Source organism: Leptodactylus fuscus, chromosome 9 (assembly GCF_031893055.1).
Source record: "Leptodactylus fuscus isolate aLepFus1 chromosome 9, aLepFus1.hap2, whole genome shotgun sequence".
NCBI lineage: Eukaryota > Metazoa > Chordata > Amphibia > Anura > Leptodactylidae > Leptodactylus > Leptodactylus fuscus.
This window is the reverse complement of record NC_134273.1, coordinates 30589319-30614133: the sequence shown is the minus strand read 5'-3', so window position 1 is coordinate 30614133 and position 24815 is coordinate 30589319. Positions and strand designations below refer to the sequence as shown.

General features: G+C 40.1%; 1 protein-coding gene across 2 annotated transcripts in view; it reads left to right on the top strand.

Annotated features, from left to right (window-relative positions):
- The window catches only part of CACNA2D3 (calcium voltage-gated channel auxiliary subunit alpha2delta 3), a 662271-nt gene that overhangs the window by 568096 nt on the left and 69360 nt on the right, over positions 1-24815 (top strand). For both annotated transcript variants that reach the window (XM_075287892.1, XM_075287891.1), the window contains 2 exons: positions 8472-8533; positions 12888-12932. In XM_075287892.1, coding sequence (XP_075143993.1) covers positions 8472-8533; positions 12888-12932 — 107 coding nt within the window. The remainder of the gene's footprint in view (positions 1-8471; positions 8534-12887; positions 12933-24815) is intronic.

The following is a 24815-nucleotide window of genomic DNA, read 5'->3' as shown; positions in this document are numbered from 1 at the left end:
CTCCCTGTAGCTACAGTCTTTCTAAAAAGCTTTGGGAATATAAATTTCCTGACCTGCAGCCTGAGAAAATACTTTCCTCTCCCTGCAGAGGAGCGGCTGTGAGATTATTATTCCATATTCTGCTCTGTTAATTCTCTCAGCGACTGAACCTGCAGGTTGTTTTCATACTATAACATTCTTCACTATTATTGAATATCTAGAAAAAGTTATAAAACCTCTCGTGTTCATGGAGGTCCAGTAAGGTGAAGTCAACCCCTGAGCTTATAACATGTCCCATCAGATGAAACAGACCCCTTACAACGTGAATAAGACATCACGGAACTGATCATCGTCTACCTCCCACCACTTCAATGTCAGGTTGTTCAATTTTTTAGATATTAATCTGGAGATACCTATTTCAACAGAAGAAGAAATACAATGAATTGGAAAGGATTTGAGGACATTTTATATATAAAGATTGTGCGATTAAGTAAGAGTGTATATCATTCTTCCAATTTGATGTGTTCCACCAAGGCTTATAGATGTATCGGTTGACTAATATTAGAATTAGAGATGAGCGAACAGTAAAATGTTTGATATTCGATATTTGTTTTGAGCAGCCCCTCAAGATTCGACTATTTGAATCGAATATCGTACCCTATTATAGTCTATGGGGGGGAAATGCTCGTTTCAGGGGTAGGCAACATTCGATCAAATTATACTTACCAAGTCCACGAGTGAGGGTCGGGCTGGATCCTCCGAGAAGTCCTCTCCGTTCAGCATCCCCGCGGCATCTTCCGGCTCTGAATTCACTCTGCCAGGCATCGGGCCTGGGCAGAGCCGACTGCGCATGTCCGCACTACAAGCGGGCATGCGCAGTCGGCTCTGCCCAGGCCCGATGCCTGGCAAGTGAATTCAGAGCCGGAAGACGCCGCAGGGAAGCTGCACGGAGAAGACTTCTAAAGGTAGGAGAAGAACCAGCGTTGATTGGCCGACTGTATAGCATTCGGCCAATCAATGCTGGTTCTGCATCGAAATTTTACATTCGAATAGCGAGTGGTACTCGATCGAGCACGAGTATTTCGAATACCGTAGTATTCGATCGAATACCTACTCGATCGAGTACTACTTGCTCATCTCTAATTAGAATTTCCAACTTCATTGACTTCTTAAGGTCCTTTGTCATGAGCATCATTGTCAGGGTTGTACAGACTAGGAAGTAACACTTGGAAATTGTGTTCTGTCTGGCAACATAATGGGGGCCTAGTTTGATCTTTGTTATGGCATCTATTCTCTTCTACGTATAGATGTGCCCTCACTTACCTGTTCTCTTGGTCAAATATGACTAGATATGTGTATTACAATTTAAGCAGCTTTACTAAACATAGCAAGGTTAAGTTACAAGTTATCAAAAAGTGATAAGGCAACTTTTTATCAATCATAGCCATATCATGTTGAATTGGTTTTAAGACAAATTGGACATTTTAACCAGTTCGGAGAACAGATAATTGTAGACACGTTGTGTATCATTGTGGAGCATCATGGAGCAGAAAACTATTGATATACAGTTTTATTAAGATTCAAGGGACCACTACAGTTTTTTCACTGCTTTATGTTCTATAAATTCCCAAGTTTGGACAATGGGAAAAATTTATTAAGACTGGCACATTGTATACAGAAAAAAGGCATGAGTTATAATGAATCAGAATAGGGAGCATGAAGAGTGGATCAGGGGTTGATTCACATGTTTGGTGGGCTCTTATATGTCAAGATGTATCTATGATAAGTTGACAGGTGACATGGTTATATAGTAGATGAGTTTGCATGAAGACATTATTCCATCAAGTCCAACCCTATAACCCACACATAGTATTTGTGCCCCCTTTTGTGCCACAGCCTCCCAGCAAAGAATCCCCCCTTGAATATATGCTACTACCCAACTGCTAGTTTTACCAGAAAAGGGTTAATTTTCTCCTTTATGAGGGTGGCCACTTATTCATCATAAATCTTCTGACTCCAATGCACTAGAGGTCAGAGGTTATAAATTGATAACACACAAACTGAAAGTCAACAAAGGAAATCAGAAAGGCGATCAAGGAAGTTCAACCAGCTCTAGGGAGTTGAGGATGACCAGCGAGACCCCCTGGATTCTGGGATGGATCATAGATGCAACACTGCAACCGTTATAGTTATGTCAGTGTATGGAAGGCTCTGATGCCTAATACGTATTCTTGTGGTGTAATATGTAGTATAGTGAAAACAGGTTGATACAATTGTATTTTCGTTAAAAGATGCCAGAATTTTGTATTTTAAACCTTTTCTACTTAAAAATTCTCCCGTACATGCAGTTCTCGTTCAGGTCAGTAACTATAGTTCTTGTAACAACTCCATGTGCTTAGACAATTACAATGGAAATGACTTTATGGGGGTCCCATGATTTATCTTAGTGTACTGTCTGTGAGAAGAAGAAAATTAAGAGCCTTGAATTATTGCGGAGGTGACGGGATGTTGGAACAGCTCATCTTGTAGTCAGCATCTTTAACAATGCCAGTTTCCTCTTTATCAGAAGACCCTGACACACCATAAATATCCGTACATCCAGATATTCCATTCTGTCACACACTAAAGCCTACACGTGTAACGTTTTACAGATGCAACTTTTTTTTTTGTCTTGGAGAGTCTAAGCTCCTTGTGATGTGGTAAATAATGTAACCTCGGAATCAAGTCGTGGGTTGAAAACGTATAAATTGACTACATATAAGGTCACCACCAGCTTACTTCACACTCAAGATATGTAGTGATCTGTCTGAAAGTTGCAACAGAACGTAATAAAAGAAGATGGATGAGCGTAAATCCCATCAATTAGTTCCTGTTCTGAGACATAAGTGGTGGGTGAATCAAGTGGTTTTGATAGGTTTGTTTGTGAAATGAGCCATGTGTGAGGAAAGAATAGATAGCCTGGTGAGGCATCGGGTAAACATTTGGAGGGAGGTGCTGTGTAAGGTAAGCCTTTTATGGAAAAAATGAGAAATAAGGGAATCGGGAGGAAAACATGAAGATAATTTAGGAAGCTATTGTCTCTATCTATATATGACTATTTGTCTATTTATCAAGGAGAACCACCACCAGAAAAACAAGTACAACTTGGGCGCATGTTACATAGGTCAACGGTTGGCTAAGAAGTAAATGTCAAAAAAGGTAGCACACCAATATATTCTAAAAGGGAACTTTTATTTGCCCTAAAGTGCAATGTTTCAGTCCACAAGGGACCTTTCTAAAGCAGGTCCCTCCATTCTTCTGCCCGTTCCATCTATCTATTGATCTATTTGATTATGTCTGTAACGTGCAGGTCTGGAAAAGCTGGGTTTGAAGTTAGGAATAGATCACTGGTGATACGGAATGAAGTACACTTGAGAAAAGTAAAGAGTAGAAAAGATGTTAATGTTTCTCGCTTGTGGTCTTCCATCGCCGAGCCTGTGCAAAGGGAGTCTCCCTCTCCTTCACACCATGTTTGTCACACTGTTCATGCACTGCTGAGTACTGAGCTGCCGTTGCACACCGTTCCACACTCATGTCCTCTTTCAGGGCTTCCTATGGTCTTTGCCCAGGTTGGCCTCCCATCCTCCTACCTGCATCCGTCTGTTAGATTGTCTTTGCACCGACTACCCTCAACATGCCAAAGGTCAAGCAGATCTATCCTCGTGCCTTCCCCTACTGAATTTGAGAACACTGAGTCTTCATAGTAGTCATTATTTAGGGCATTTTTAGAATTTCTAAGAAATATTTACCAGTGTTAGATGGGTGGAATGATGTCACTTTGCCTGTGATATTCCCTGTCCACTTCGTAAACCTCATTCCAAGGCCCTTCTTGGCTAAGCAGCCATACTATCCCTCCTAGGACTTGCATACTTTCTTCAGATAACCTCCACCATTGGCCCACTTGTCACAAATTATCCCATTTTAGGGCTCTAATCTCTAATTCTTCAAGGTCGCCACTTACTGTCATAGTGGGAACCTTCACTGTGTACTTTTAGTGAATACAAATTTGACCTATTGATGTGATGGACACACAAGTGCACAGCTCGGTACAGTCTACCTATCAGATCTGTGTCTCCATCACATGACCATGACAGATTTTTATTCCCTGGCAATAGGAGGCCTTTAAAAACAAAAATTATATTAGAAATGGCCATTGGGGATTGGTCAGAAAACGTTATTCTCCCCGAAATATTCTCATTGGAAACCTTACATACTGGAGTATTCCACAAACAACTATTGTCCTTTCATTTTAATTTTTTTTTGTCCTTTTACCTCTATATAAACATTTCATTTTCGATCCAACCATTATAGGTCTACAGTAAATGTTGGTTGTCTCTTAACATTCACGAAAATTATTTTAAGTATCCCGCAAACCATAAAATGTTGTGTGTCCTATACAGTAAATGTACACATTCCTGCTGTAAATTGCAGCGTTAGATATTTGATAGGCTCCGCAGATGACATGTGAGGGCACCATTCAACTTACATTGTATATTTGGGGCTCCGAGGCATTTTAGTACATGGGACAAGGGCTGGTGCCAGATTGCTTTAGATTTGGTTCTTTGCTTTCCGTGAGGCAATGCCCTCTCCTTCTCTGATTCATGTTCCTTTCTCAGTGATGAAAGGACAGGATACACATCTTCAAGTGATTTAAACATTGGTGTCTTACTTCAAGAAGCAATTGTACTCTAGATATTTATTTCCAAGTTGGCTTTTAATGTGGAACAAGGAATTTTCCTTCCATTTTTGGCCGAAAAGAAAAAAAAAGCATGCTTTAATCTAAAGTAAGAATGCAGAAGTTAACCATAAGACTTATCATATCAGTACTAGTATTAGGTTTTTCTATGTTGTCTGTTAGATGCATTTTATCTGTAATTGTTAACCATTTGAACTGGTTCTGTGAGGGCCCCTTCACACGGCGTAAGCACTCGGCTCATTCCGAGCCGTACACGCGAGCGCTTCTAAACACTTCCCATTCTCTTCAATGGGAGCACTCGTAAAGCCGCTCCCATTGAAGTGAATGGGAAGTGTTTAGAAGCACTCGCGTGTACGGCTCGGAATGAGCCTAGCACTTACGCCATGTGAAGGGGCCCTAAGTCCACAAGATTCCAGATCTTCAGAAGCTTATCTATAGACCAAGGATCAGAAGTGGTACTATGTCTACTTAAGGAGACTATACATCTTTTGTTGGTGCGGCAGTACACAATGCATGCAAAAAGGGCGTTCCTCACAGGTAGACTGTCAGGAACTCCCTTCTGACAGTGGGTAGAGATCGGTGCCAAAACTATTTCAGCTTTCTAGCAGTATATAAATCCGCATGTGCAGGAGGACTTGAAAGGACTTCTTTAAATACAATTTTTTGCATGGATTGTGTATTGTGCCCAACAAAAGATGTAAGGCTCCTTGAGATAGGCCAAGGCTGGTTTTGTAAATACAAGAAGCTCCTCCACCTGGGATGTGCAGCTTTCTGTCCATCTTTATGTGTTTCTTTTGTGATATTTTACTCTTTTGCCCTTTATTGTTATGTCATATTAGACAAGTACATTTGTCAGTTTAGGTCAATAATATATCATATGCTGATTAAACACTCCTCCAAGTGTGCATGTGTATTAGGATGTTAGTAGGAATAGTTGTTAAATATTTAGCTGCCTGTGAGAATGATGTAGTTACACAGAAAAGCAAGTCTTGGGTTCCTAGAAAGACTAGCCTTGCAGCGCCCCTTTTCTACTGATTGAAATCCACAGAGAAACAAGTCATCTAAGGTTATAGATAATTATAGGGCTGCTCGGAGGATGATGGTTCAATCATGTTAAAAGGTTCTAGAGATGTGTTTGCCTTCTTTGTAGCAAGGAAAATTCACTGCAACTCAGATTAGTGTCCAATCCTCTTCAGCTTCTTAGAATAAAATTGGTGGATTACGGGAGAGTATTGAACTGTAAACTGGTTTATAGTGGGATTTATCCTGCTGTACATGCTGATATATGAAGAGATAAGCTCATTGTGTTCTGTAATGTTCCCTAACTAGTGGCTCTCTAGCAAACCCACAACTCCTGGCATGATAGGAATTGTAGAGCAACTCGTTGCCTGTTCGGAGATTCTGTCCCCCATTTCGATTAAAAATACAGAGAGAAAAGTCCACATTTTTTGGGTGGAAACCTATGGATGAGCTTAACATTTTTCACGGCATACGTGCTAGGCAAATCCAATAGCACAATAATGCGAACGCAGCCTAATACAGGCTGTAAGTTGGGATAAGTAGGAGATAAGTGATATAAAGTATTTATTTGTACTCAACTTTTTATATCTAAATATAAATTAGGGCATCGTCTTTGGAAATGGACATCCCCTTTAAATGGTCCTTGTAATCCATGTTGCTACGAGATAAAAGGATGAGCTTCCTGTCTTCACCTGTATACACCATTTACACAAACACTTGGTCAGAGAATCTCTCCTTTTACAGTCTCCAACCACTTAGCAAACTTTACCTCGCTGAATTGGCCTCACTCTTGGAATCCTCTTTAGTTTCTGCATCAAACAATGTTTGGTTTCCCGTCCTTACACGGACATGTCATGTTAATGCGCCACGTAATAGAGGTGAAGAAAGATGCAGATTTGCAAAGGAATCCAGTAAAATATTTTCATCACTGGTGCCTTTGCCGTGCATACAATGACCATATGTTTGCCATAAAGGGTAAAATGACAGTTTACATTTTACCTTTGATCTGTAGAACAAATTTGGATCTCCGGTGACCTCTGCAGTCGGGTTAACGTTACTTTGAAGATGAGGAAGAAGCTTAAGCCGCCCGTGTGCAGCTGACAGTTCTCCTTACAGAAAATGAGCTGATTGTTCGCCCTGCAAAAGCCAAACACAAAGTATCCCCCATAATGGCTGGAACCTTGTAATCACTGCTTAGCTCTCCGAGTGCCGATACTTGGGCTCTCCTTGCTTTCTGGCTAAGATGATGTAATATTATATAATTGACAACATTTGATAATAATTCTGAGGACTATTTGCAGCAGTGCAGGCTCATCTATAATCATTGTACTTCCTATACCAACTCCGGGGTCATAGGTGACATATACAGGAAGATAGAAACACATGAAATATAATAAGTAGCGGGATTGTCTAGGATTAGCAAAAGGGGTCTGTTTTTATTTCAGAAACCCACGCCGATGTTAAGGCTGTGTCTGGTATTGCAGTTCAGGACCCTTAGGCTAAAGCCCCATGTGGCCGCAACAAAACGTTTTACTTGCAGTTTTGCTTCCAAGGTCAGGAATGGCTTGTACAGGAATGGCTAATATAAAGGAAGCTCTTAGATGTTTCCCTTCTGTTAAATCCACTCCTGACTTTGGAAACAAAATCTGCAGCTAAAAACGCTGCGCTTCCACAGGGGTTACGCCATAAAGGGTATTTAACTTCTGTCCATAGGATAAATACCTGATTGGTGAGGGTCCGACTGCGGAGACCCCCACCGATCCTGAGAACAGAGGTTGTAAATTCAGCCTGACTATAGCTGGGATGAGTGCAGATATGTCACTTGGTGAATGGATGAACCCCGGCTCATATTCACTTCAATGGGAGCACGGGAAATAGCCAATCTACAGTGTGACAATCAAGTTACATGACAAAAATTTTAGTGTACGTCTATGGTGTCACATTCAGAAAAGCAACAGCATGTGACTGTGATACGACAGTTGTAGAAAATCTCATCCTGTTATATTTTGGTCACAGGTTGCAAGTTGCATGCAGTTTTTCTACCATAGTCTTTGATGAAAGTTGCATCAGATTGATTCAGCTGCAGAACCTGCACCACGAACGACTCCAATAATCAGGCCACAGGAGGTAGAAATGGAAGAGAAGTCCAACTCCAATTCCTCTTCCATTTCCACCATTATCCTTAGGTTCCATTTGGGTTGGTTCAAGCATGGTCGCCCAGTGGTTAGCTCCATAACCTTGTAGCGATAGAGTCCTGGGTTTGAATCCAAGGACACAACACCTACAAAGAGTTTGCATGTCTCCATGGGTTTCCTCCAAAGACATACTGGTAGGGAGTTTAGACTGAGCCCTATATGGGACAATTTCTATAAAAACAATGCGGATTATGATGGTGCTAACTAAATTATGTATAGATGGAAGATAAACCCTCAAGATCATCATTTCTGCTGGACCAAAGAAACTCGGTCTGACAGTGGCATCAATCTACTGTGTCATATCACTACTAGAATTTAGGGGCCAATCTTATGCACAATGTGCATATAAACAGCCCCAACCTGAGCATTTTAACACAGTGTATATCAGGACATTGACTTTTGTTGGGTTAGTCTAATTTACTGCAGTTACTGCATAGACTTTCCGTTCTGAACGTAGCTGTGTGTGACCCGGCTGCATCTGTTCTTCTGGCGTATTCGGTCTCTCCTAATTTTTCTAAAGTGAATCTCTAAATCTCTTCCAGCTGTCGGTATTCAAATGAAGCTCGAATTTTTCCAAAGAAAATTCTCCATTGCCAGCAGACAGGTAAGGCACAAAGTCAGCTGTCGTTCTGCTAAACCTAATAGTTTGCATATTTATGCCTGTGTCACTTGTGTTTCCTGCCTTTGTTGGAATATTTGTGTTTTCTTAGTCTAATACGATTATATCAAATATAGAAAAGAATAACGTCTGTATTGGAGGGATATAAAAGGGATATAAAAGGGTTACCAAACGTTAAATGGAGCAAGCAAAATCATACAACAGAATATACAAAAATTTATAACAACACAACATATAACCAGATAATATATAACTACATATTGTAAAGAGACCTTACTGTCAAACAAGTTAGGATTGTCCAAATCAGAGAACCAGATTACTGGATAATTTCAGCCAATCCCTACATTCCATGTGTAGTTTGTCCATATGTGGGCACAACTTTGACTATAGAGATGTACTGTACAAAGTACCGACTTGATGCAACAAAAAACACAGCTTTATAGGGATCACAATATACATTTTTTTCCTATCAGTATGTCTTTGTAGAACGGGAGGAAATCCACACAAACACAGCGAGAACATACAAACTCCTTGCAGATATTGTTCCTGGCAGGATTTGAACCTAGAACTCCAGCGCTGCAAGACTGCAGTGCTAACCACTGAGCCACCGTTTTACCCCTTAGTGTCCACAATATAAAACCAGCCACAGCGGCCGTCTGAATATATCTTACAATAAAGACAATTTAGACCTTGCCATGGTGGCCACCATCAAAAAACAAACAGTGCCCTTATTGTGCCCTTTTTAAGGGTTCCCTTAAATTACATTAGATTCTTATCACTGAGGGTCCAACTGCTGGGATCAGGAGAATGGGGACCTGAAAGTTCCCCTAAATGTCCCACCATGGGCTGATCCGCAGAGTCTCACACTATGGGTTATGCGGCTGATCACTTGCGGAATTTCCTAGCAAGATAGAGGAAGAGGCAGAATCGGGGCAGAATCGGGCACTGGATGTGAGGAGGAACTTAGCCGTATGGCTTTTTCATTCTATGTACAATATGTCACCTGCAAACAAAGCTTATATACAGGGTATATGAAGAAAGCTAAATCTTGAATTGTTTTGCACATATAAGAATTGTCCACTAAAGATGAGCGAGTAGTATTCGATCGAATACCTCCCTGCCATAGGTATTCGTGTAAGCGGCCAAAACACTAAGGGGTTTAAATGCATGCAATATTCGATGCGCTTAACCCCTTGGTGTTCGACCGCTTACACAAATACCTATGGCGGGGAGGTATTCGATCGAATACTACTCGCTCATCTCTGTTGTCCACCACATACTGATCCTTAGGGCATATTACATTTACAAAATGTAGACTGTAAGTTGCCTGTATTTCCCAGATTGTACATTACCCGGAGCCCCAGACTCACTGCCTCATAGTCTTCCATAACACTGTGAGTAATTGCCTCTCTGGGATTACCGCCCTTTACTGAAAGCATGACTACAGAACAGGACGGTAGTTCCATGGTGAGGAAGTGACTCACAGCATTATAGATGACCGATGCTATGAGACCAAGTCTCCGGATAATACAGGTCCGGGAAAAGCAGCCAAAATAAGGTCCGTATTTCATGGACTGAATATATCCAAACTGGGCTTAAGGTGATTATTCTCATCCATCAGTGTCACAGCCTGTAAACCATTGGTCATATCAATTTCTCAGAAGATAATATCAGAGCTCAGTTTAACAAATGATCACATACTTATAATTCAATAAGGAGATTATTGCGGCATAATCTCCATCTGCATCAAATGTGAATTAACTCACAAAATACTCATCACGCAAAAATATTCAGATTGGAATTGTTTTTTGTTTTTTTAAAGAAGGACCTTATAGTGAAAAAATAGATGAAAAGTTAAAAGAAATTTACAGATTTAGCAAAACACATTTAACACTGATAACTGGATAACAGCATGAAATACGGTCACAGAACTCGGCAAAAACCACGGAAAACTTTGTTACATTTGAACATGCTACGATGTCGGCTCCCCTGAAGTGCCTGCTTAAGTGATGACTTTCAGATCACAGGGATGTGGAAAAATAACAAACAGTGATGCTCACCTTCCCTCATCTCTCCTGGGCTCCCTTGCAGTGTCCAGTGTCTTTCCCCTAGGGTATACAGCCTCCTCAGTAATGTCAGCAACCACTGAGGTCAGTGGCGCAACTAGGAATGGCGGTGCCCCATGGTGAACTTTTGACAAAGGGCCAGGGTCGGTAAGTAAATAGGGCCCATTACCTGCTGGAGTTACTCCAGCAGGTAACGGCCTATTTAAAAAAATCTGCCCTGGTAGCAGCTGCGGCCAAGCCCCCTAGTGTCCCGGGTCCTGTGGCAGCTGCCGCTGCTACCCCAGTAGTTACGCCCCTGACTGAGATCTGTGATTGGGTGTATTGACATCAGAATGCTTAGATACAACTTTCATGATGTTGATACACCCCACATTATTGGCACCAGGGAGACCCAACCATATGCCTCAGCATTCCCCTGGGGCTACTGACATCACACAGGAGTCAAGAAGTGGCCAGTAGATACTGGGGGAAACACACTGGGTACCAGAAGGGGGCCCAGGAAACGCGAGGGTCATTGTTTGATACTTTCTGTACTTCTCTTAGCCACCACTTATACTCTGGTGTCTGAAAACACTCCTGAATATACAGTAATAATGAGTCATTGGTGGCCAACCCAAAAAATTGTGGACTCTGCTGAACCTGAGATTTTCAGAAGATTAATAATGACCCAGGCTCATTACAAACCGGTTCCTTCATCTCTAGCAGTGATTGGACACCACTGGGCAATACACGTTTCCTCTGCTAAATGATTGCTTCTCAATGCAAAAATTGGCATGTGGTAAAAAAAAAAACAAATTTAACAGGTAAGTATTGGTTTGAATTAGAGATTAGTCAACCAATTTGGAGCGAACCAAAATCAACCTAAATTTTCAAGTTTGCAGTTCATCCTGAATCCTCAAAACTTTTGGGGTTCGTCACCCAAAAACTGAAAGTGAAATTATAATACTCTGGGGAGGTGTAAAACATAACAAAAAATTATATTTTGCTCACCCCTTTTGGTCTTCCTTCGTTCCTGGAGGTCCTGTTCTGGCCTCTTCTGGCCTCCTGGGTGATGTTATGTGCCCTGTGACCTCGGCATTCACTTGTGGCCACTGAGGCCAAGTCACAAGCTTCTGTGGTGACCCCAAGGTACATGAGAGAGCTCCGGATTCCATGAAAGACCATGAAGCAATGAGGGAAGATGAATTTAACCATTTATTTTTTTCACACCTTCCCTTGGTCTACACTTATTATACTTTGGGGTCCGAACTTCCAGTTCCATCTGAACAAAATCACCTAAATCTAATCTCTGGTCCGAACTGTCTGAATCTTCAGAGGTTTGCCCATCTCTAGTGCTAATATTACGCTATTACCAACCATTGTTGTTATTTGGTAGTTTATCATCTTGGAATTTTGCCCAAAAAATACTAGTCATCATAATAATGCATTTTTTTTAATCTCTATATCAATTTGTCTTGTTCTAACTTACATGCTAGGACGCCTTTTTTATATGCAACACATTTGTTTTAACAAGGTCAAAATCCAGAAAAGATAGTTATGTAAACAGGACAAGGTGCCATGCATTTTAAGATGGACACATTTACATATTCATGAGTATCTGGTCAACTTCTAATCCCTGTTTATTTGTTTATGGAAGGAAATGAACTAAGAAGGTTGCAAAATTGCAAGCCAAAAAGACCACAGTGTTCTAACTAATATTCATAGTATCCCTAAACAGATATTTCAAGCTGTGGGTGGATTCCAAGCATCTGTGATGTCTCTCGAGCATGAAGGGTCTGGTTAGTCTGGTTATACTGAAATGGGAAAATATCATATTGGTAATGTAAAATGTAGGATGTTCATCATACGTGCTTGGTCTGAACTGTGTGGGTTTTTGTCAGACCACTCTAGGTAAATTGACCACTCCCATGGCTATGATGGGCTTCCATTCATTCTCATGACCACACTTGGAGTATGGAGCAATGATCCTTGATCGTTGGTCCCCCACATTATGGGTTGCTGATCCAGGGTTTATACTGACTGCCAGATTAGAGTCAGGAAGGATTTTTTTCTCCTGAAATGAGGCAATTGGCATAAGCCTTGTGGATTTTTTTGTCTTCCTCTGGATCAACACTATAAAAGACTGTAGGGTTATAGGTTGGACTTGATGAACTGATGTCTTCATCCAACTTCATCTACTATGTAAATGTGTAACATTTGGTGTCAGAGCTAGAATTTTATTGCTTATACAATATCTAGAATCCTTTGATGATCCCATATTTTTGTCATTTCAGTGTGCATCTCTGGATGGGAAGTGTTCACGGACTTGTGATGATGATGTGAGTACAATGTGAAATGTATCTTTTGATATTCTGATATGAGAGATATAAGTATAAAGTATATTTTTTGCTTATATTGCCCAACCAAAAACATTTTTGAAAAATAGCTTAAGCTCACTTTGCTGATACTGCACCCATCCTGATGCCATCCCTATATAGTGGCCTCCTAAGAGATGACACAGCTATCAAAGGCAGCAGCAGTGATATCAATGATGGTAACATATCACTGCTATGGCCAGTGATGGACTACAGTGGTCCCAAGTTGGTGTCATGATGCCATCTTGGTCGACCATTGTACTGAGTCAGAACCAGAATGTAGCAGAAGAGATTCTGGTAGCGGAAAAAAGAAGCGACATGCCCCTTCTTTCCACAGATTCCATGGCTGAATCAGCCGCGGCATCCTCAGCGCGAGGCTCCCTGCCGATTAGGCCTGTTCATTTGGACCTAATCTGGAGGGGAATGCAGCTAGTCAGGCGTAATATTCACATACAGAATTCTTGTAACTCCGTGTGAACTAGCCCTTAGAATCTCTTTTTTCAGGCTTACCACGTCAGAATAGGAGTTTGTAACCAGAACCCAGCATATCAAATCAGTCCATGCAGGTAGATACCAGGAGATCCTCCGATGGTTCAAGGCACTAACACAATTATTAAACAGCAGAAGACTCCCAGATTTGGGGGGTGCTATTTCCGAGGGCTCTCAATATCATTTTAACTGGTAGTCTCAAGGAACCTCAGTCTCACACTAAGGGTACCACATTATCTTCAATAAATCTTATATCTTAAAGGGATTCTATCATTAGAATCCTTTTTTTCAGGCCTACCACGTCTGAATAGCCTTAAGAAACCTACTTTAGAAATCCTCTCCACGCCACCATTCCAGTGATAAGCCCGGTTTTCACTGTATGCAAATGAGTTTCTGAACAGCACTTGGGGGCAGCACTCCAGCGACACCCTCCATCTTCTTCTCGAGACCACCTCTTCTCCACGTCTTCAACCAAAAGCGGCAACTGCACATATGCGGTGGCCATTTTCCCGTGGCCAAATGGCCAATTGTGTAAGGGACTACAGGAAAATGGCCACCGCACATGCGCAGTCAGTGCTTTTGGTTGAGGATGTGGAGAAGAGGTGGTCTCGAGAAGAAGATGGATGGCGTCGCTGATGAGTCTGCAGGGGGACCGCCCTTTAAGAGCTTATTTAAACATCCATATATTGAAGATAATGTGGTACCCATAGTGTCAGACTGAGGTTCCTTGAGACCACCAGATAAAATCATATTGGGAGCCCTCGGAAATAGCACCCTTCAAATCTAGGAGTCTTCTGCTGTTTAATTATAGTGTTAGTGCCTTGACCCATCGGCGGATCCCCTGGTATCTACCTGCATGGACTGAGTTGATACGTTGGGTTCTGGTGACAGACTACTTTTAATGTCCCAAACGTCCAATGTACAGAATATTTTTCTTACTTGCCGAGGCTATATCATACCATACCATACTGTATATATAGTCTGACTTCTATACAAGTGATTTGTGAGGCAGTGACATTGTTGCACAACCTCTGATACATTGGCCCCAAGGAGCTTGAAGAATGCAGCAAGTGAAGCATCTGTCCTTAATTATTGCATCCAGGATCACAAAGCAAATACTTGCCTGCTAGTAAAATAACCCCAGTACATAACTACTTCATCCCTTTGATGTCATCTAATGAGCAGATTGGAGAGATTGTATTCACTTCAGACACATTAATGCTTTTAACTTAACTCCCTACCTCTCCTTTGAATAGATTTTATTTGCGGGTACACAAATTTTCAGTCTGGCTTTCCCAAAGTGGCTTTAACCATCTTTTCCCCCAAATGCATGTGATTCATTTAGTTGCCATATGTATTGTACATTATATCCCAGGTCTTGTATCCGTGTTCACACGTCACCTGTCCCATACAGTACCTGTGCAATGTATGGCTAAGACCCCATGTAGGGAGCGGCAGCGAAAAAAAACAATACAGGAAAAACCGTGCATCACCTTTTTTTCACAGAAAGTCCCATAGTTTTCCTCTGCAGACTTTGTGCTTCAATTACACCTATATGGAAAACGTCAGTGTTTCCATAGGTATAATTGAAATGCTACGATTTACAAAAAAACGCAACGTTTTTTGAAATCACAACATGTCTGCTGATAATATTTTAGCCAGAATCCAATCCACTTTGCAGGGACTGTAAAATTCTGCAGCATTTACACTACATGAGACCCCAACCTATAGATGGGCTAAAGTTTGCATAAAAGAGATGAATGAATAAATGAATGAATGAATGAATGAAAGGGAACGTGTCCCAGAAAATGACTTACTTTTTAAACCAAGTTTTTATGTTAAATATATTTTTTAAGAATTGTTGGTGATGTTTTGTTTTTTTTAAATTTCAGATTTCTATATTTTACAAGAAAGTACTATATCTGTCAATTTTCACTCTGTCCACTAAGCCTAATGATACACTGACAACTGCAGATTCATAGTTTTTTTTTCAGCAGTCACCTTATTTATATCAAAGACTGTATTACAATAGATGATAACACATCTATAATACTAATGATCCATCATTGCATCTACTACTGATAACACATGTCACTGCCCCTCCCAGAACATTCCTAGAAAACTTTCCCATAGATATCAATGAGTCTGCTCTATACAATTGCTGCCTATGACCATGACTGTACTGTAAAGTGTAAAGCAGTTGATGTAAGATGGTTGCTCCCATAATCATGTACAAAAAAATAGAATAAAAAAAATTATACTCAATAAAAACTGGTAAATAAATACAAAAAATTGTTAATAAATTTAGTTTAAGGACTACTATATATATATATGTTTTGGCCAAATCGTTGATCTTGAAAGGTTCGATGTGTATGGGAACCTCCCATTAGGAAATCACTGAGGTTGAGAACAAACCCCCATAATGACTTGGTTTTATCACAACTTGTAATTGACTAAAAGTTGCTGTGTATTCCTTGTCTTAAAGGGGTTGCCCTTCATTTGTGACCCTTTTGCCATGGATCGTATACGCGGCGCTATTTTGCGGCCGTGATTTTGCGGTGGCCGCAAAATAGCACCGCGTATATGGTCCCGGCTCCCATTGAAATCAATGCAAAGTTTTTTGAAATCGCAGCATGTCCGCTGATAATATTTTAGCCAGAATCCAATCCACTTTGCAGGGACTGTAAAATGCTGCAGCATTTACACTACATGGGGCCCCGACCTATAGGTGGGTTAAAGTTTGCATAAAAGAGATGAATGAATGAAAGGGAATGTGTCACCAGAATATGACCTACTTCTTAAACCAAGTTTTTATGTTAAATCTATTTTTTAAGAATTGTTGGTGATGTTTTTTTTCAAAAAATTTCATGTTTCTATATTTTACAAGAAAGTACTATATCTGGCAATTTTCACTCTGGCCACTAAGCCTAATGATACACTGACAACTGCAGATTCAGTGGGAGCGTATACGGCCCGCAAAAGCTCCCGCAGTGTCTACGTGCCACATTACGTGCCAAAAGACATCGTGTGAACCAGGCCTAAGACTGGCCTAATGTCAGTCGAACCTGCCAATTTCAACAGGACCAGTTAACCATATGATGTATATGCGAGCCACCTAAAATAAAATGTTGGGGGGAAAAGGGTTGGTCATATTGTATTTCAGCATGCCTGATCTTTTGCTTTCACGGTACATAAAGCTCTGCCATGGGCGTGTGGCAGAATCTTACTCCTCCTCTCCTTTGAAATGCATTGCTTGGCTCGGCCTCAGGTTATATACAGTATGTGGGTGTGCTAAGAAAGAGCTGTCAGATGAACAGGTACTGTATGAGAGCGAGGAGTCAGTACCACTTAATTCCCTTATCTCCCATAGCATCAGTATTGCTAAGGAGAGAATCTTCCAAGATATGGTGTCTGCTGAAACATGAACACAGTATTATGGTGCCATGCATCTCAAAGACTGTATGGGGCTATAGTATTGCAATGTACATGGACCTTTAGATTGGAATTATGAGTGCCACCCAAAACCTTAGTGGTTGCCTTTTTTAGATACAATGGTGCAATGATAGGTCTGCCCGCACACATTGAGTACATTAAGGATCCCCCAACTGCTTTAAAGCTACGTATTGCTGAGAGATTGGCATGAACATTTATGCATTGACATAGTTGCTTGTGCATTACAGAGCCCTGGAATGAGTGCAGAAAGGCGATTTCATTAGGCTATTATAATGTAGGTGACATTACAGGTGTGTACTATACGTCCTCTGTTCTGTTATCAGCCCCATTACAAGAGGACTATCCAGTTACATAGCAGGTCTATCTGTCCTAATGGTTTCTTCTGTCTTTCACTTGTCATCTAGTTTTGATTAAGATAAATCATGTGTAATTATATCCGTCACTTTAATCCCTATTTGTCAGTATTATCTGCTGATAAAGTTACCTTCACTGATTTGGATTCAGATTTTTTGGAAAAAATCAGTTCATTTTTATCAGATTCTCCTTGTTTTTTTATCCAGCTGGTGCATAACACAAAGCTTTCTACTATGTCCCTTTTTGGCCCAAATATTTCTAAAATATGTGACTGCTAATTCACCTTATTTTGTATTTTCTTGTAATATAGACACATAGAATTACATTTAAAAAAAATTATCTGTAGATAAATAGATATTGTAGATAGATAGATAGATAGATAGATAGATAGATAGATAGATAGATAGATAGATAGATACTGTAGATAGATAGATAGATAGATAGATAGATAGATAGATAGATAGATAGATAGATAGATAGATACTGTAGATAGATACTGTAGATAGATACTGTAGATAGATGGATAGATAGATAATTAGATAGATAGATAAATAGATACTGGAGATAGATATATACTGTAGATAAATAGATAGATAGATAGATAGATAGATAGATAGATAGATAGATAGATAGATACTGTAGATGGATAGATAGATAGATAGATAGATAGATAGATAGATAGATAGATAGATAATGAATGGATAGATAGATAGATAGATAGATACTGTAGATAGATAGATAGATAGATAGATAGATAGATAGATAGATAGATAGATAGATAGATAGATAGATAGATAGATAGATAGATAGATAGATACTGTGGATAGATACTGTAGATAGATGGATAGATAGATAGATAGATAGATAGATAGATAGATAGATACTGTAGATAGATACTGTAGATAGATACTGTAGATAGATAGGTAGATACTGTAGATAGATAGATAGATAGATAGATAGATAGATAGATAGATAGATAGATAGATAGATAGATAGATAGATAGATAGATACTGTAGATAAATGAATGGATAGATAGATAGATAGATAGATAGATAGATAGATAGATAGATAGATAGATAGATAGATAGATACTGTAGATAGATACTGTAGATAGATGGATAGATAGATAGATAGATAGATAGATAGATAGATACTGAGGATAGATTGTGTAGATAGATACTGTATATAGATAGGTAGATACTATAGATAGATAGATAGATAGATAGATAGATAGATAGATAGATACTGTAGATAAATGGATAGATAGATAGATAGATAGATAGATAGATAGATAGATACTGTAGATAGATACTGTAGATAGATACTGTAGATAGATAGGTAGATACTGTAGATAGATAGATAGATAGATACTGTAAATAGATACTATAGATAGATAGATACTGTAGATAAATGGATAGATAGATAGATAGATAGATAGATAGATACTGTAGATAGATAGATAGATAGATAGATAGATAGATAGATATAGATATGATAGATAGAGATAGATATATATGATAGATAGATAGATAGATAGATATAGATATGATAGATAGAGATAGATAGATAGATAGATAGATATATATGATAGATAGATAGATAGATAGATAGATAGATAGATAGATAGATAGTGCTTTATTCTCCCACTTCGGATCTCCTCAGGTCAGTTCTTTAGGCTAGACTCTTTGCCAGTGCGACATTCTGTGGTTATTTTCTGCTTCCAGTACAGCCATGACTAGTGTTCTGCCTATTCCTATATCCATTATGTATCATAAACACCTCTAATGCACATGAGTATGATCCATCCAACACTTTTCAGTTCTAACTCACAACAAAATAAAATTTAATGGACCATACAGAATTTAGTTTTCTCCAGCTTCAGAAAAGCACTTAACTGATGTTTTGTGCCATATTTTTATAGAGAGAATGACATAAATTACTTGGCTTCATTTACAAAAAAAAAATATTTTCTGTCATTTTCTTAAACTTTTTATATATTTTTTTCTAACTCCAAAAATATTGCACAAGAATTAGTAATACTGTTTTAAATTTAGATATTGCAAACCTAAACTAGACAGTCTTAAAATGCACCAGATTTATCACGGTGTCTAATGTTGTCTGGTAAATCGATCATCTTTTTGGACTGTCTAGTCTAGCTTTACACCTTCTAGTTAGCTTAGTTTACTATAGAAAAATGTGCAAAATTTTTGGAGTACTGTTACAACTTAGGTCACTTCTACTTCCAGATACGCTACAAAAAGGAAGAGTAAACCGGTTTATAACGAGCAGAGTTTGTTAATGAAATTATTTTGGATTTGCCACCCATGGTCCAGTATTATACGCTGAGATCTTTTCAGACCCCAGAGTACAATACGTTTAGATGCAGACATATATCACACAGACTAAGGCTCTAGTCACATCTGCATTTAGGTTTCTGTTTCGGGAGACCACTTGAGGACTCCCCTGAATGGAAACCTATATGCAAAGTGATTACCTAAGGAAATCCACGGACCCCATAGACTATAATGGGGTCTGTGTGGGTCAAAATGAAAGACCAATGAAGTCGATCCTTTTTATTTTTAATGGCACAAACGGGCACAAAAAATTTTCAGACAGACTTGAGTTGGGTGCAAAATATCTGACACAAACTAAAACAACCTTTTTGATTTGGCTTTACTTTGCTCCTGTGGCTTCCAACATTTGGGGCCTCCAAGAAGATGGTTGGACTAATCAATGCCAAGTCTACTGCTCTCTACAACCAGCTCTGGTCTCCATAGTCTGCTATTAACAAAAGATATTATAGGGGAATTTTTTCAACCCATTTATTCCAGTCTTCCCATGTAGATGAGTGGTAACTTGGGCATCTTTGGCGCATGATCCTCTCTTGACACTTTTGGCAACACTAGGGCAGCCAGATTGGCAGTGCTTTGGCCTGGCATATTTGTTATAACTCTTGCCAAGAAATTGGTGGGGTTACATATTAAATCTATTCGAGTTCCTGACTGGCGTAGATTTCCTGGTTCACAGGATTGCAAATAAGAGGCCTCTAAATAATTCAGAAGCCCATTCATCAGTCAAGGTCTTTGTTAATACCAGTATAGGAAACACCAGTCTTAATAGATCCCCCCCCCTGAAAAAAGAAGACAACCCCTTTAGGTAGAACATGAATTGTTCTTGAATCCTTTACATACTTGCGTGAAATTCTTAATTCTTGCGTGAAACCTTTCGAAGTGCTAGCAGAAGAACCTATAACATTAGTCTAACACAAGCCTGTTAGTTGTATCATTAAAGTGTAGGCATCGACCACAAAAACAGAGGAGAAGCAAGTAGAACATAACTATTTATTGACAGGATGTCTGCCAGATCCAGCCTCCAGCTAACCATTCATTTGCCTTTAATTGTACAGACACCCCAGCTCTCAAGTGGTGTAAGTAGCAGAGAAAGCGCTGCTGGCTCACCTACTTCTGTAGACTTATAGAGCTACCTAAAGCCAACAGCAAAAGCCTCGAATCCAATATCCAATTAAATCCACAGTTTGAAAGACTTTAAGAGGCCTCGGGGACTCCTTCCCTTCGTAAACCTCTACCACCCCTCTCATTCAGTGAGCAAATTAAAAATATTACCAGCAACCCTGTTACGACACAATGTTTTCATTAATACATTGTCAGAGTCCTCACATTCAGCCTAGGAAGGTAGGGGAGGGGGTTACACAAAATTCTGTGCATCCATATAGGACTCTGCTAAGTTTCACAAGAAGATCTGGCTGTGTCTACAATGAGGAGGTGCAATGAAATCTCACTACACTCTTCCTTCCAAGATGACCTCGGGTACCCTTTACGTACTATCATTAAACCGGAGGTCCTTAAAGGAAAATACGGTATATACTGTAGAGAAAATGCAAGGGAGGGACAGTGCAGGGAGGAAGAGTATGGAGGTTACACTCCCACCAGGGTAGTAGCTTGAGGGGGTGCAGAGAACGAAGGAGTCTTAGGGGGTCCATAAGGTGTCTCTTCCCAATGGGAGAAAACCAATAATCTAAACCAGGGGTCCTCAAACTGCGGCCCGCGGGCCACATGCGGCCCGCCAAGCACTTCTGTCTGGCCCCGCCGACAACACCGGCAGGCGTGCATTTATAATGAAGCTCCTGGGGAGCTCGGGCCAGGCCATGGAGCGCACTTCACTTTACCTATTGGAAGGCACTGCTCCTGATGTCTGTGCGACCTGCTCTGCCTCCGGCCCACTGTTTGAAAAGTTTGAGGACCCCTAAACAATACATTACTACCATTACAGTTGGTTGGCCTGCCACAGATTTTACATTGTGGTCAAGGAACATCAGGTTTCTGGTATTTTAGGGGCCCCCAACCTAGTGATAGGCTCCCTGTAATGGCTGCAGTCATGTTTTATTACTACATAGTGCTTCATTTTTTCCCATTTTTTTTCTACATACATATTCATAGCTCTAATTTCCCTCTTGTCAGCATCAATAATAGCATACCACAGCTATAGTCTGGCCTACAGATATAGGAATTAAGTAAACCTTGATGGATTAGAGATGACATCTCTGAAATTGTATGTTTGTATATAAAAGACATCATGGCTGTGTTCTATGTGATCCAGAGGCGAAGCTCCTGGTCTCCAATGCTAAATCTATATTAGGTCCCGATGTACCTTGTGCCATCTAGAATAGTGATATACTTTATATAGCAGAGGAACCCATGGGGTCCCATCAGGCTCCAGGACTGGGTAGTGAATGCTCCATCCCTGTAGCTACACCCCAATGGGACCATCAGGTTCCAACGAAGTATTCATTTTACTGAAGGGAGAACATCTCTGCCTGTAGCCAGCCTTTGGATGTCAAAAACTATAGAGTCCATGATGTATGTTCCTGAAAAGACCTCTGATTCAGATGTGAACAGAGCTTTATGAGCTTCATTGCCCTCACGTCTGTCAGATTCAGACAGAAAAACTTTTTGGCATATTTTTTTTTTGCTTTGAACATGATGGAAGTTTTAGGTCGTGGACCATATATGGTGGAGCATAGAATGTATTGCCATACAGCTCCTCCTCTAGGCACCATATTGTCTCTTAGTAGGAGCAGACCTCTGTAATCCAACATGCCATGCTGCATGCCACAATTCTTTTAAGGATTGGAACAGAATCCATGGATCTCGAATATACTATTCAGCATCCAGCTTGACACAAGACAGCTCATACACTTGAAAAAGGACGGTGTGCCCGAAACGTGTAGTGTCTCTTTCAACTCAAATAAAGATTACCTAATTGGACTATTGGCTGAGTGCGGTGATCCTCCTTAATCTCTGGTCCTGTCCAGCATTGACTGACACCAAGGGTGGCACGGATCCTGCAGTCTCAACACCCGGGGTAGAACCCCCATCCCCCATTAAGTGGTTCACAGGCTTAATGAATGGTTGTATTCACAACCATTAAAGGTGAGGAGCTTTCATACCTTATCTTTCCTTTTACCATACGGTCCTTCACCAAATGCAGCTCGGTGCTGTTCTTTGTTTCTACAATTCTTTTAAGGATTAGTACAGAGTCCATGGATCTCACATATACCATTCAGTATGAAGTCATAAATTTCATGTAAAAAATTTTGCCTCTGAAAATCTGAATAGGGTAGTTTCTGAGGCATATACATGGATTTCTGACCTCGTCACATGAAAAAGGTAGTGTGATCTGCAAGAAGCTTGAGCGGGATTTCGAGGTGGAGTCTTCCTGGACATTCCACAGTTCTACCTAACCAGTCATGGATCACTAAAGTATCCTATGGTCCAGCTCAGAAGACAAGTAGAAGGTCTGGGTGTTCCAATAAAGAAACTAGAGTCCACCCACCCACGGTATTTGTAGAGGCATGCTCTAAGTTTGGTGTTTTTGGGACTTTCGTTAGTACTTATGGTTGAAAGAAAGAATATATTGTAGAGTCTATATAGGATTTTATGTAACTTTTTATTTATTCCGTTCTCAAATTTTTCCAACTTGGCAAATCAAGAATATTCTAATTTCAATAAACAAGCAGAATTTCCAGGAATGGTCCCATCCTATAATTATATGTTATCTTCCAGTACTCAGTCACAAATGTTTTAATACAATTATACCCGACAGACAGGAAATGCTTTCAGTCTCTTTTCTCCAAACAGCCAAATTGGAAACATTCTGGCTAACCTATGGAAAACTATTATATCAGTGATTAAAGCAGAAGAGCCGTTTCCTAAAGTCCCCCTTGCATCTGCCGAATCAGGTCACTCGCGGCAAGTTTCCCATCGCAAGTGATGCTTCCGAAATAATCGTAGTGAGGGAACAGACTGTATGGTCACACACTTTCATGTAGACATAAGCACTTCTCCATGTAGATGGCAGCTATAAAGAAATAACCAAGGGGGCCAACAAGACCACCATTCTCCTAGTTTGTGAAGACCCAATAATTAGGACTCACACCTAAAATATCAAATATTTATGGAATATCCCGTGGCTGCACTCAATAGCTAATCCTTCTGACCCTACACATAGACATGTGCACTCAACTGTATTCTGAATGGGAAGAGGCAAGAAAGATAGCGCTAGACATTACAGGTGATGGCTTATCTCCTCAGAGATCAAAATGATCAGACATGTTGAAATGTGACTGCTCAGTCCTTCTCTGCCCTAATGTCAACCATTGGGGGAAGAGTCAGGAGGCTCCATATACATTGCATGGTTGGCTGGCCTTGCTGAATATGTTAGGTTTGGCCAGCATTGACTTAATGAGTATAACCAGCTTAAAGGGGTTGAAAATACCTCTCAAACCAGTGGTAATGATGTGAGTAGGTCTTTGTGTGACCACAAACTGATGAATCAATGGTGAATATGTAAATCAGCCTGCAAGTACAAATGGAACCTCCATGTCGATCAGAGTTGCCTACAGACAGCCATGATGCAGGCAGAGATGGAAATGTTTCATCCATGGTTAAAGGAGCTGGAGCTCTTGAGGCCACCTGTAGGCAAATCTGGTACATCAGTCTCACCCCTGTCGCACTTTCAGGATGATTTGCATATTCATAAAAGATACTTATCTCTGTATCAATTATTCAGTTTGTGGCCATAAAGATACTGTATGTTTTTGCTCCTATCAAAGTCTACACAACAGTGTTATTGGAGACATTTTGGATGCGATTGTGTGTTGTTGAGTTTTGTGTGCTGTTCCCAGAGAACATATAGCTCTGCGTGGGAGCTGTATACACAGAACACTAGGATATGTTTAATCAGGAAATATACAACTTTTTTGTAAAAGATGGAGCTATTACATGAAAACTAGTTATAAAGGTGAATATAGATTTTAAGTTTTCGGTGTCTTCAGTTTATTACACTCTTGAGTGATAAAATCTGGACGTTCCTCTCGTCTTAATCTGACTATCCGACTCCTCATAGAGAACAACAACTTAATGTAAAGCAGAAACCTTATTAGTAAACATGGGTCATCATTTTTAAAAATGAAAACCATCTTGTTCCAAAGTTCTCTGAAATGTCTTCATCCTTTTTGTACTATTCCTTGT